Source organism: Apaloderma vittatum, unplaced genomic scaffold (assembly GCF_000703405.1).
Source record: "Apaloderma vittatum isolate BGI_N311 unplaced genomic scaffold, ASM70340v1 scaffold15225, whole genome shotgun sequence".
Classification (NCBI taxonomy): domain Eukaryota; kingdom Metazoa; phylum Chordata; class Aves; order Trogoniformes; family Trogonidae; genus Apaloderma; species Apaloderma vittatum.
The window spans coordinates 2108-16380 of NW_009716614.1; the positions used below are offsets into that span (position 1 = coordinate 2108).

The window sequence follows — 14273 nt, forward strand, 5'->3', positions numbered from 1 at the left end:
TGTTAAGAACAAGTTGACTCTATGAAGAACAAGTTTCATTAGGACTGCATGTGTCCTGGTAGCAGAAGTTCGACACGTAATAAACCTTTGAACCTACTCAGCAAAACGTTTCCATAGCACCTCACAACAGACTGTAAAAAACAAGTCTTTGCATCTGCTTTATTTAAGCCACAAATGATTAGTTTGAACTCACTCGTTTTTGTTTCTCACACTGTATGAACAGTTCAGGCTGTAATGTGAGGGATATTTTGTTTGGTTTTCAGTAGGAGTGGAGTAGTACAGAAAGCTGGGTTTTGTTCCTCTTATTTCTCTCTTGAACGTATATCTGAGAAACATTATCACAATCTACTCTCTTCTTGTAGAAAATATAACACACCTAACATGCTACAATCATTACATTCACTAACAAATAACTAGGTGGCTTTTTACACTTCCCTTTTTGCATTGATTTCTACAACGCTACCAGTTAAAAACTCAAGATTCAAGCTTCAGCAGATGAATTAACTGCATTTTCAAAAACCCAAATAAATGCTAAGCTATTCTATTTAATGCTATGTTTGATAAGTTTTATAGAAATGTTAATTCTTAAGTTGCAGAAATCAAAAACTACTTTCAATCAGTCTCTTGCGCAGTCATTAATGGACAATTATGTTAGCAAAACACATTTCTGAGGTAGACCTAGACCTTAATACCTGTTCTGTTCCCCTTCTGCCGTAAAATCTTAAATTCATAATCCTTAATAATCCTCTTCTCTGCGCCTGTAAGAAGAGAAATACATCATACAACGAAAGAACATCACACACGTTGTTTTATGTACCAAAAAGTAGGGGATATCTAAAGTACTAAAACAACTCCACAGGATTCTTAAAGCTTCCATAGGACTGCTAACTTTAAAATAACACAAAAAAATAATAAATGCCGTTTATAGAACTTAGCGCATTTCATTAGGTATACATCACACTACATAAGAGCACTACCCAGTCACAATGAAATTAACAGCTCACTTTTAATACTAAGCAATACTTCTGTAAGAGTAAATACTAAAATTGATCCTAGTGTACTGTAAATTGATTTGAGTCATACTATAGTTGATACCAAATGAAACATTTACTTCTACTAGAAGCAAAAGAAGCCAAGAGTCAGACTTAAACATTTATGTCAGGTGTGCTGCCTTTTGTTATAAAGTAAAAAAGAAAAAAATAACTGATTTTTTGTCAGCCAATGCAGATAACATCCCAGTAAACAACCAAGGAGTTTATATATTTCCATGCTACTTTTTGTTGTTGTTTTTTTGGTTTTTTGGGTTGTGTTATTGTGCTTTTTTAAACCACAAGTGATAACCAAGAATGTAAAAGTTCAAATCATACTCCAGAAAAAACCAAAAATCGACAGATGCTGGGGGGAAGGAGAAAGAGATAACTTATTACAAGCTCATATCATAGCTTACAAAATAGCAAATCATTGCATTAAATTCTTCTTTCAAAAGGCAATTCATATTGGACTTCTGATTAGATGATTCTGTCAGTGACAATATTTACCCAGTAAAATGACGAAATGTACTTACTGTTCTAACGTCATCTTCATAACTAGGGACCTGTTTATAATGGGGGGAGCCTGAAAGAACTCTCCAAGCAGATATCCCACAACCAGTCGCTTTAGACACTCCATCTTCATCTGTTTCACAGCCTCCTACAAGGAGAAGTCTGTAAAATATATAAAAGCATATTACTTTCATATACTGCCACATAAACTTCATCGCTGTTTGTTTTTTTTAATCATCTTAAGTCAGAATGACATCGGTCTGACTGCAATAACAAAAAAGACTAAGTATAATAAGACACCTAAGAGCTCCAGTAAGGTCTGTCTGTGAATGAACACCCTAAAGTTTAAAAAGGTTTAAATATTGAGTAACACTTCTTATTTGTGGAATTTATCTGCATCTAATCTTGTTAGTTTTCTGAATAAGGCGTCATTCCCAACAAAAAAAAGAAAAAAAATATGTCTGGCTATAAATCTGAGTCTCTCCTCTACTCTCAAAGAATGATAAAAATTACAGCTCAACCTTATGAAAAAGTTCCGGTCGCTCTTTTCAAGCATTAGGTATTTATTTATTCAGATGTGATACAAAAGCTACTTCTCTTTTACTGAGGAACAGAATGTGTCAAGATGTTTTCAGATTTTCTTTTCTAAAGCCACTCTACCAATTATAATGTGCATGCAACAATTTTGTTACACTCAGTAGATCATATTTTACAAACTTTGAGGGAAATCTTACAATTACTGCTGATTACCACTAAAATGTAGCAAAATATATTCCCTGAACCCCTTTCACATTATTAAAAAGCAGTTGTATATTTAACTGATGATGACTTTGATGAAAACTTTGAGAACAGATGTATAAGCTTGTTTGGAAGCATCATTTTAGTGAAGAACCCATCAAAAAGTAAAGTATCTGGAAAAAAAGGCACAGATTGGAAAGGCCAGAACTTGAGTCTTGAGAACACTCCTTTATCAATTTTCAAAGTCTGCATTACTCTTGAAACACTCTACCACCTAGCGGCTGACACTCGTAATTTGAGTGTATTTCAAAATATTTCCTGCAAAAGTCAACTGAAAGAATAATTAAAAAAAATCCCTTCCACATTTAAGTCTCATGCTATTCACCAACATACAGCAAGTTAACTTATACCGTGGATACCTACAGTCTGTCAAGGTTCTTGAGTTTTAATTCTTTTGTGGTCTACAGATTTGCCTAAGACAGCAAGAAAAAAAAAAAAAATCACTTTGACCACTTTCCTCAGAAAGAGCAATAGAAGACTCTCAGTCTACCATCATAACTCACAGGAAAAAAGGTGATTTTGTCTTGCTTTTATGATCAGCAAGTAAAGCATAGCACAGCTAAGAGTAATTACTTCTCGCTTAAGCTGCTGTTTAACTTTAGAATATGAAAGGCTGGGCATCCATGGCACAGTGGATTCTTGCTGGAGTACAGCAAGGAGAAATCATGTTATTATTTAAGGAGTATATTCCTTCCTATTAGAGTCAAGGAAATCTACCATGAGTAGGGCAGCTCAGACTCCTTAAAACTGGTAACCTGAATAGCATGTGGAAGCAAATATGCTCCTTGAGTAATCACCATACATTTTTTGTAGCAATAATATAGGAAGAAAGCAGACCTAAAATTCATCTACTAGTTTTCCCATAGCTACTTTGCAAAGCAATTGGATTATGAGGATGAAAGCAACTAGCAAAGCGTGGTATTAGGCAATCAGCAAGAGAACTCCGACACAGACACAGCAGCAAGGGAGGATTGTACTTCAGCATTATGTAGATTACAGAAGAAACTTTGCCATAAACAGTACTAGTTAAAAAGAGAGTGAGACTGTTGCTCAGTGAGCACAGCAATCCTTGTGTGAAAATGCCAAAGAACTCCTACAGCGCATACATCTTTCTGAACAATGTAGGACTGCGTTAAGTCTTTTATGCAACCAATTTCACATCTTAAATAAATCTAAGTAGCTCTACATTTTAAGTTTCCAGTCAACACAAAATGTTTGATTCTGATTGTTCATTCTGGGCAACTGGTGGGACAATTCTCAAGTAAATATTTAGACAGGAACTCAGAGGAACTTGCCAAGGCACCACCTTAACTCAAAATACTAGTAAGAATACTTTGTTCTGCAAGTAATAGTAAGCACAAGCACGACCTTGATAAATAGTTCACCTTGGGTGCGCTCACAGCACGCACAGGGCATCCAGGGGATTGGGCCCAGCCAGCATGGGTTCCTCAAGGGCAGGTCCTGCTTGACCAACCCGATCTCCTTCCATGACCAGATGACCCATCTAGTGGATGAGGAAAAGGCTGTGGATGTTGTCTACCTGGACCTCAGTAAAGCCTTAAACACCATCTCCCACAGCATTCTGCTAGAGAAGCTGGCAGCTCATGGCTTACTCTTTGCTGGGTTAAAAACTGGCTGGATGGCTGAGCCCAGAGAGGGGTGGTGAATGGAGTTAAATCCAGTTCACGGCTGGTCACAAGCAGCGTCCCCCATGGCTCGGTTTTGGGGCCAGTCTTGCTTAATACCTTTATCAATCATCCGGGTGAACAGATTGAGTGCACCCTCAGTAAATTCAGAGACGACACCAAACTGAGCAGGAGTGTTGATCTGTTAGAAGGTTGAGAGGCTCTTCAGAGAGATTTGGACAGGCTGGATCACTGAGCCAAGGCCAGTCACCTGAGTTTCAATAAGGCCAAATGCCGGGTCCTGTACCTTGACCACAACAACCCCCCAGCAGCGCTACAGGCTTGGGAAGGAGTGGCTGGAGAGCTGCCAGGCAGAGAGGGACCTGGGGGTGTTGGTGGACAGCCGGCTGAGCATGAGCCAGCAGTGTGCTCAGGTGGCCAGGAAGACCAATGACACCCTAGCCTGTATCAGGAATGGTGCTGTCAGCAGGAGCAGGATCATGCCCCTCTACTCAGCTTTGGCAAGGCCACAGCTTGAGCACTGCATTCAGTTTTGGGCCCTGCAGCATAGGAAAGACATCAAGGTGCTGGAGTGTGTCCAGACAAAGGCAACGAGGACGGTGAGGGGTCTGGAGACAATGTCTGATGAGGAATAGCTGAGGGAACTGGGATGGCTTAGTATGGAGAAGAGGAGGCTGAAGGGAGACTTTATCACTCTCTACAACTACTTGAAAGGAGGTTATAGTGATGTTAGTGTTGGATAGTAGGAAAAATTTCTTTACTAAAAGAATGGTGTAGCATTAGACCAGGCTGCCCAGGGAAGTGGTGGAGTCACCATCCCTGAAGTTGTCCAAAAAAACACATAGATGTGGCACTTCAGGACGTGGTTCAGTGGCCATGGTAGCATTGAGTTGACATTTGGACTTGATGATCTTGGAGGTCTTTTCCAACCTTACTGATTCTATGACCTAAGGACATCTCTGTTTCTGAGACTACAGGGGTTGGTTAAAAATAATAATAATGCAAAGCAGACACTGAAAAAACAGAATATTTAGGCAATACCATATTCCAAAACCTGAGGAAATCAGATGCAATTATTTTAATATCAAATTTTCTGTTGATTACTGGGGAAAGGTGCACTTGAGGAGAGAAAAAGTTCGAAAGATTAAATGTCATATATTTAATAATCCATTTGTTTGTTTCCCTTCTGTATATTTTTTATTCTCCTTCTACCTGACATTTCTGTTCTCCAACTTTCCTCTGCCTATGATCATTCTATCAGAGAAACCTGACACACTGCCACTGATCAAAGAACAATAAAAGCTGCCCCTAACTCATACAAAAGCCATCTTCTAGACATGCTACACAGCTGTTGAAAAAAATTCACTTAAAAACTAGGAAATAGCAAGTTTTCAAATATCTTGCAGCTTTACCAAACAAATGAATTTTCAGTAGAGAGGTAGCACACCTCAGGAAGTTCCTTGTAACAGTTCGGAAAGGTTTTAGAGTAAAACATCTATGTACCCTGCACACATGGTGCATTTATGTCCAGTGCATTTATGTCCACGCACAGTTCTGTCCAGTTTAGCTAGGCAAGAATAAACATGTTAGGGTACTCACATCTGAGCACACAGTCTAATATCAATGAACATGAAATCACATCTTAAAACTCTGACAGACGTTCTCAGGGCCAATCATATGTAAAGTGATTAATTTCTAACTTTTTCTTAACAGAGAATGCAAGTTTCACATCTGTTTCTTTCACATAAGGAAAGCTTTATAAAAATTAAAAATCAAGAAATGACTTAATGAAATCACCGCAACACAAGTGTCAATTCTTAATAACCAAGAGACAGCAGACATAATCTTTTGGAAGATTATTTCTTCTACAGTCTTGCCCATCCATAGGCACCTGAATCCTTCCAAAAGCTCCAACTTCCATTGCAACATGCCTCTGAATTAAAAATTTCAACAGCAGCTCTGCCTAGAACTCAATTACAATTGACCGCACTGTGCCAGAGCTGCCTAAGAGACAAATAGTAGCACAAAGACCAAGAGAAGAATTGTCAATAATAGTGACAGCAGTAGCTCCAAAACTGCCTCAACAACCTCTCAAAAAAACTCCATGAAGATAAATCTTTGGAAAGGAATTTTGGAAAAAAATGTCACATACAGTGCAACATATTTCTAATTTGGAAATATCTTTCAGGATAAACAAAACTCAATGACAGCTAGAATTAAGATGTCATATCAGTTTAGACACAAACAAAACACACAGCCTCAAGACAAAAAGCCATTTCCTAAGACTGCAGAGAAACTCATCATGGCAGCACGTATTTAAAATTTTTTTAAAGCTTTTCAGACAGCAAAATGCAACAGCAGGGGCAGAAACTATTAAGATCAATAACAGAACTGGCATTAAAAGAAAATGAAAGATATTCCTGAGAGCCTCAGCAAATATCTGGCCTTGTTGACCCATTATTTTTTCAGGACTAGACAGGAGATGACTCCAAAATACCAAGCTGACAGGTAGACTTGAAACAGCAACAGGAGAAGGATTTTACCTGTTTTCTTTCCTTTTTTTTTTTTTTTAAAGTTGGTCTCAGTCTGAGGAAGAAGACACCATGCCAACAACATTTTTTTTCCAGTAACATAAAAAGCTGCTTCTTCCTGGCCAAATACCTGGGTTCTTAAATCACACCACATCAGCTGTAGTTTTAGGCCACTCCAAATGAGTGACAAAGCAACATTAACTTAATATATGACAATAGTTACTGCTTAGAAGGGAAAGTTTTGTCTATAATACTGTTATGGCCATCAAGATCAATGCAACACCCTTTAGTACTTAAAATCTTAAATATTTTTTATTCTCGCACGTGTTTTCTACACAGAGCACTGCTAGCAAGCAGCAGCTGGCGCAGCTGTTTCTGAGCTCCTTTTCAGATCTTCTATATACTTCTGGGTTCACCAGAGGACTCCTGGGAAGTCTTTGAGGAACTTCACGATGCCTGCCATTGCCAGAAGGAGCTAGCTAGCATGCTCTAGAAGCTTTTACGAAAGCCTGACTGCTGTTCCTGATCAAAGAGTGCTTTGAACTTCTGTTCCAGATGACTCCTGATCAGTAACGGTGGGGAATCCTTCCAACCGCTGCAAACAGACGCAGCATTTTGCACTGCAGTTGCAGAAAATGATGGTCAGAAACTACCCTTGTTCATGTTTGTCAGCAATTGTGGTGATGTGCTGCCAGGCTCAGATCCCAGCACCCACTAGAGCAGCTACCTCAGAAGATAAGAGGCCTTGACACAGACCACACTCCTTAGGATGTAGTGATAAGATAAGGGGTAACGGTTTCAAACTGAACGTGGGTAGATTTAGATTAGCTATTAGGAAGAAATTTTTTTCTGTGAGGGTGTTGAAACACTGTCACAGGTTGTCCAGAGAATTTGTGGGTTTATCCCTCCCTAGAAGTGTTCAAGGCCAGGCTCAATGGAGATTTGAGCAACCTGATCTAGTGGAAGGTGTCCTTACCCACAGCACGGGGGCTGGGATTAGATGATCTCTAATGTATCTTCCAAGCCAACCCACTCTATGATTCTATGAATTATGAGGAATTACTAGATAAGAACTAGGCAGAAATAAGAAATCATACTCAAAATTAATCAGACAAAGTAATAAGCAACACAGTAATAAGAATATTATTTCTCGTTAAAAATCTTTTTTTTCTTAAGACAGATAGGACAGTTCACTTAATATTGAAGAACGAGAACAAGTTTTTAAACAGCAAGTTTCTTCTTGTATTCTGTAGCCAAATTTAATTTCCATTTAAAACAATATAACGACATATTGTACTGACAAATTCAATCCTACTAGATCTATCATCAGAAAAATACCTAAAAGTAAGGTTAGTTCCTACAACTGCATAGAAATAGAAAAATAAGTCGCTGAGTTTTGACACAAAAAGCAGATATTAAAAAGGTAGACACATTCTTAACATAAGTAATTGGCTAACCAGGTCCTATTCCAACTACATCTGGTTCAAGAGCAGGCAGTTAATTAGTCCATCTTTCAAGTCTGGTATCTGTACTCAACACATTACAAATAGAGAAAACACATCACAAAGCAATACCAAATGCTGGCACTTCCAGTCAGAACACCAGGGAATATGGGCTGGCCAACAAGTCCACAAATTCAATCCAGACAGAAAAAAAGCAACCAAATTTATACATCCACCTTTACCTCCATCAAATTCAGAAACATCTATTCCTGACATTCCAAAAAATGCTGCTTATGCAAGGTACTCAGACAATAATGGACATTACTAAGGAATAAAATAATGAAAATCAAGTTAAGCAAGATCATCATCTAGGGCTTTTTCTCATAAGTACAAAGATACACAACTTGCTATTATTGATCCACTAAATATCAATCTTAAGATGGATAAGGAGGGGGAGGGGGAAAAAAACCAAAACTAACAGACTTCAAAGTTTATTTTGCCACTTTTGTTCATCATTTCCATATTATTGGCAGGTAGCAAACTGAACACTTACCTGTGACCCGGATGATAAATTACAGTAGTTATTCCATGGGCATAATGGCTGCTAAAGCTGAAACTATGACTTTCTTGAAAGCTCTGATTTGTTCCAACACTAAATATGGGGGGGGGGAAAGACATACGTTATTTCAAATTCATTTTCTTTCAACAGTGGAAAGAAGTACTTTGAAGTTCACTGTGCCTTCTCAAAGTAAGTAAAAACTGATGCTTACCTGACAAGATAACTTCTCAGTTCTCCACGATAATTAACAACAAGCAGTTCAGCTGACCATTGGGCACTTGCTTTGTATTCTAGAAAGATTAATCCAGCAATAGCATAACTCAGATCTCCTGGAAAACTTGCTGTCTTTACCCAAAAATGCAGACAGACGTTGAGAGAGCAAAGGGATGTAAGAAGAAGGAAAAAAAAAAAAAGTCTTCATTACTGAAAGAACCAGGAAGTTAAATTTACCACCTTGTATAAAAATGTATTAAAAACAGTTCCATAGTTTATATTAGAAGGACGACACACTTCCTTTTATCTTGACTGAGAAGAAATCTTATTACTATAAAATCTATAAAGACAACATACAAAGGAAATATACAAAGATCACTGTCCCAAATTAGTATGATATAACCTTGAATATGCAAAACATAAAATACATCATGTGGGGCAAGCCAACAGCAATTGTCTATTCTCATACCAAAGAAAAAAAATCCTCATATTGTTTTATCAGTTACATTTCTTGATTTATAAATGACTCTGCGTACATAAACTGTAGATTTGCAATCAACTACTACAAATTCTAATTATTTTCACATATTCTAATTAGGTAATTCTATACTTTCACGATGTGATGTATCCACAGATCTACCACAATTCTAAGAAAAAGAAGATTCTAACTAGACACAACAGCCTAAAGGATACATTTTGCAAGTGCTACACGACTTAAGTTTAACTACAATATATCCATCATACAATAAACACTTCATGATACATTTGTGCATGGTATTTATACTGCAAGCATTTACACCAAATTAAGCCATGGTTTAAGAAAAGCTAAAGAGTGGAAATTACCCTTTATCCTTACAAAAAGCTCTATTACATTAATACCTAATCTAAGAAAGCACTTACTGGTGAGATGACCAAAAGCTCACTACCCATTAGGTCAAACACTCTCACTGTTCCAGTGCTTTCAGCATAAGCAAGTAACGTACAATCATGACTCCATGCCACTCGCCTCCACTGAGGATTAGGATCCTTTGGCACTATGAAAAAGGAAGAAAAATTACAACCTTATCTCAGAGAGAGAAGGAAAAAAGAAAAGAAAACCAAAACCCTCCAACACTTGCTATGTCTCACAAACTCATTAATTTTAACTATCATTTCATTTCAGAATTAAGTTTTATACATTAAGTATCATGAAAAGAAGATGGGAAAGAAGGGTAATGGAGCTGGTCACAGCACAAAATTATTAAGAGATTCTTCCAAACGCTTTTAAGAAGTTACAACTTCCAAGTAAATCAGCACCATCACTTAGCAATGCATGAATAATAAACGCTGATGACACTAAGTAATGAGGTTGCCATACTGTGTACCTTGACATTTTCCAACTATGGATCCAAAGTCATCTTTTGCAGATCTGCAAAAAAAGATTTACAGAAGAAAAAAAATGTTATTCCATTTTCCAGAATAAACAGAACACTATAAAAATAGTCTATGTGCACAATTCAAAGGCCTACAGATAGTCAGATAGTAGCCTTCACCCTTGGGCAGCTACCCTCCCCTCCCAACACATAAATACTAATACCCCCCATTCAGTAGTAATGCTGGTCAAACGAGGACAATAGCATTTCAGAACTTCAGCACATAACTTCAGGGGAAAAAAAAAATAAATTGTATTCTCTAGGTTACAATTTTAGAAACAATGCAAGAATATAGTTACATTAATACAGCTGAAACACAAGATTTATTTTATAGTCTATAAGCTGACATTTATGGTGTTCACATCACTTCTGATTGAACAATTTTCATACACTTGCTTCTTTTACATACAAATAGAAGGTCTGACCTTCCAGCAAATGGATTTTTTTGAAGCAAGTAAACACACTCAATCAAGATCTATTCTATAGCTAAATGTGTTCTTGAATGGGCAAAGGAGAGCTTGTTGTTAAGGCACAGGAGGAAAAAGGGAAAGCATCAGTCTTCACAGCAATCCACATTACTTGTAAATAAGGTGAAGTATTACACATGCCAGCTACCCTCTAGAGAAGCAGAATACTAGTTCCTCGTCCCATTTATTCAGGGTGAATTTTGAGGGGGAACAGAAAGGCAAAGGTCAGAAAGACCATGATTTGTGTTTAGTATAATGAAGCATCTTGATTTTTTGCTTTCACAACTTGAAACGTGAAGAAGATACAGACAGATACTTACATACATTTATTTATAACATTCATAACTGTGGAAAGTTTGGGGGGGTTTTGTTTCGGAGGGGTTGTTTTTTGATGTTTTTAATGGGGAATGCCCTAGAACTGGGACAAAATAGAAGGCTTCTGCTAAGTGACAATACATCTTAAGATTATTCCATAGCTTACTTTTCACCATATATAATATTTAAAAAAAAAAAAAATCTTTAGAAGTACAATTAGTAAATTACTAGAAACATATTCTCAGAACTCCACAACTGTGGTCATGAAGCAATAGGTAACTCTAATTTACCTGATTTCTACGCACTGGTCTTGAACAACTGCCAACAATTTACCATTGCTGAAAGAAAAAAAATATAGGTGTAAATGTTCATTTAAAGTCCAGTCCTTACAGAATGTACAACAGAGCTCTAGGTGCTTTCCTGCAAGGGTAGGTATAAATTTCCTCTTTCATAAATCAAAACAAATTGGGAAATGTCAATTTTTATATACAAAAAAAAATCATTATAATAAATATTCCCTTCACGTCACTGAAATATGTCATTCTTTTCTAGTAGCACTAACACAACGTCTAAAATCTTGCTGCAGGGGAGGCCAGAATCAGATGTTATTTATGTAAAAAATTATAATAGCAATATCGAAAGCTTTGTACTGCTTTAACTCGAACAAATGACTATCATACTTCAGTACATTACGTCATCTCCTTAGGAGCAGGTCACCTCTCTGTACACCTAACATACAACAGTGCAGCTGGCATCGCTTCCCTCAGAACAATCCCCACCTCTCTCCACAGCACAGAACTCTTGTGAAGCCACTGATCATGAACAAGCTGGAGAAGCGGGCTCATGTGAACCTCACGAGGTTCAACAAGGCCAAGTGCAAGGTCCTGCACCTGGGCCAGGGCAACCCTCATTATCAACACAGGCTGGGGGATGAGGTGATGGAGAGCAGCCCTGAGGAAAAGGACTTGGGGGTACTGGCAGACATGGGACCACCAATGCGTGCTTGTAGCCCAGCTTGCTGCCCAATCTCACCCTGGGCTGCATCACAACACGTGTGACCCGCAGGTCAAGGGAGGCGATTCTGCCCCTCTAATTCTGCTCTGGTGAGAGCTCACCTGGGGCACTGGAGCCCTCAATAAAGGAAGGACATGGACCTGTTGGAGCGGGTCCAGAGGAGGCCACAAAAATGATCAGAGGGCTGGAGGAATTCTCCTATGAAGACAGGCTGAGAGAGGGTGTTCAGCCTGGCGAAGAGAAGGCTACAAGGAGACCTTGGAGTGGCCTTCCACTACCTGAAGGGGGTCTACAGGAAGTCTGGGGAGAGGCTGCTTACAAGGGCATGTAACTCCAGAGCAGAGTGTATTTGGACTAGGTATCAGGAAGAAGTTCTTTACTGCGAGGGTGCTGAAACCCTGAAACTGGTTGCCCAGAGAGGTGGTTGAGGTCCCATCCCTGGAGACATTCTGGGTCAGGCTTGATGGGGCTCTGAGCAACCTCATCTACTTAAAAGATGTTCCTGCTCACTGCAGGGGTGTTGGACTAAATGACCTTTAAAGGTCCCTTCCAACCCAATGCATTCTGAAATTCCATCTTCAGCGATAAAACAGAATACACTATAGCATTCCATACTACCTTCATGTCATCGAACCATTTTTTCAGTACATATTTATGCTTACTTTTAGAAGCCAGTGATCATATTGATGCTGCTAAAATTACTCAGAACAGCTGGTTCTGGTCTTGGAACTCTCACTTCTCCCCATACACACAAGCCTGCTATTGTAAATTTTAAAATAAGCAATTTATACTACATATCTTGAATTGAGTTTGAGAACAACTGTACTGAAAGCCACTTTGCCTCAAAAGCCTGAACACCATTCAGATTCGAGTGAGAGATGTCCTAAATGAAGAGAAACAGTGTGGAAGCCCTTAGGTAAGAGAATGACCTTTTTTGCCCAAGGCTACCTGTGAAAGCCTCCAGTATTTCTCTGACTTAATGTGACTTCAGCACAAACTGTAACTCTGAAACATAAGTCAGCATTGTTACCAATAGGGACAGTGTGGGGAGGAGAGGAATCATGAACACATTCACTACTGGCAAAAAAGGAAAAGCATGTAAGCTGGTTACCTTGCAAGTACTAGGTGCCAGTTGATCTGCTTACTAACCAGACGAACCAGTCCAGTGGGCAGAGAAAACTTTGCAGGGCTGTAATAACAAAAATACTAGGCTAAATCAGAACATATATCTCACAAAAGCAGTACTCCAGATATATATACCCAACAAGTCAGCTTTAACGTAACCATCAGTCACCTGGGAGGTTTCAGCAACTGAACATGAATGAACACTGCACCCTGCCCAGAATGAAGGCTAACAACATCCTTGTTTTTATTAATAGAAAAAAAAAAACAAATTAACAGAACTGGCTATGTACTCATCACTCTCCAGTCAACAGCCAGTTTTGGCCACCCCCCGCAACACGTTACATCATCAGTACCAATAAACTGGAGGGTCATGAAGATGGTCAGGGAGTGGAGCACTTGCCCCAAAGAGATGTTGAAGGAACTGTACTTGTTTAGCCTGGAAAAAGGAAGGCTGCAGGGGCTCCAAACAGCAGCACTCCAATACCCAGAGGTTACCATGAAGATGAGAGTGACTGAAGTGCATGGCAGGAGCACAAAATAACATTATAATTCCTTTGCTGAACCTGGCAGTTCTCATGGGTTTGTGTCAGGTTTTTTTGGTAGCTGCCAGAGGGCTGTGGGGGTGGATCCTTGCAAAACTTCTAGAGCCTCCCCCAGCCCCAGGTAAAATCAGCACCTCTGTGATTAATGTATTTAAGAATGGAAACCTGTTGGGCCAATCTCTTTGTCCTGTCTTTTGTGTTGGGAAGTTGTTTTGGTCTGCAGGGGGAGGTGAGAGAGAGAAACTCTGCTGTCAGAGAGGAAAAAGGCAGGAGGAGAAGGGCACCAGAGCAGACATGTCCCTGCAGACTGAGGTGGTGAGATGGCACGATGAGACCCTGCAGACCGAGGAGACTGACAGCAGCAAAACGTCCAAGATGCAGCAGCATACAGAGAACCTCATGCCGAGGGAGAGAGAGACCACACAGGAGCAGAGGACAAGCCCAAAGGGAACCACAGCTGTAAGGAGGACCCATGCTGGAGCAGACGACAGTGTAGCCTGTGGGTGGGAACAGGTGGAATAGAAAGGTGGAAGAGAAAGGTCTCAGGTGGAAGAGAAAGCCTCTCTCCCATGAGACAGGCACCACATTGCAGCAGAGGAAGACTGTGAGGACCCTTCTTCCTGAGGAGGAAGCAGCATGTATGTCCTGGGTTTGAGCTAAAACCCAGT

At 39.3% G+C, this 14273-nt stretch overlaps 1 protein-coding gene across 1 annotated transcript; it reads right to left on the reverse strand.

Annotated features, from left to right (window-relative positions):
• Positions 1–692: 692 nt before the first annotated feature.
• On the reverse strand, positions 693–13144 carry LOC104274084 (neuroblastoma-amplified sequence-like; the record flags this gene model as incomplete). The annotated part of the gene is made up of 8 exons (XM_009869612.1): positions 693–758; positions 1565–1703; positions 8512–8610; positions 8729–8862; positions 9631–9764; positions 10095–10138; positions 11215–11262; positions 13050–13144. Coding segments are annotated over 8 exons (759 nt in total), but the record flags the coding sequence as incomplete, so codon positions are not given.
• Between the last annotated feature and the right edge of the window lie 1129 nt (positions 13145–14273).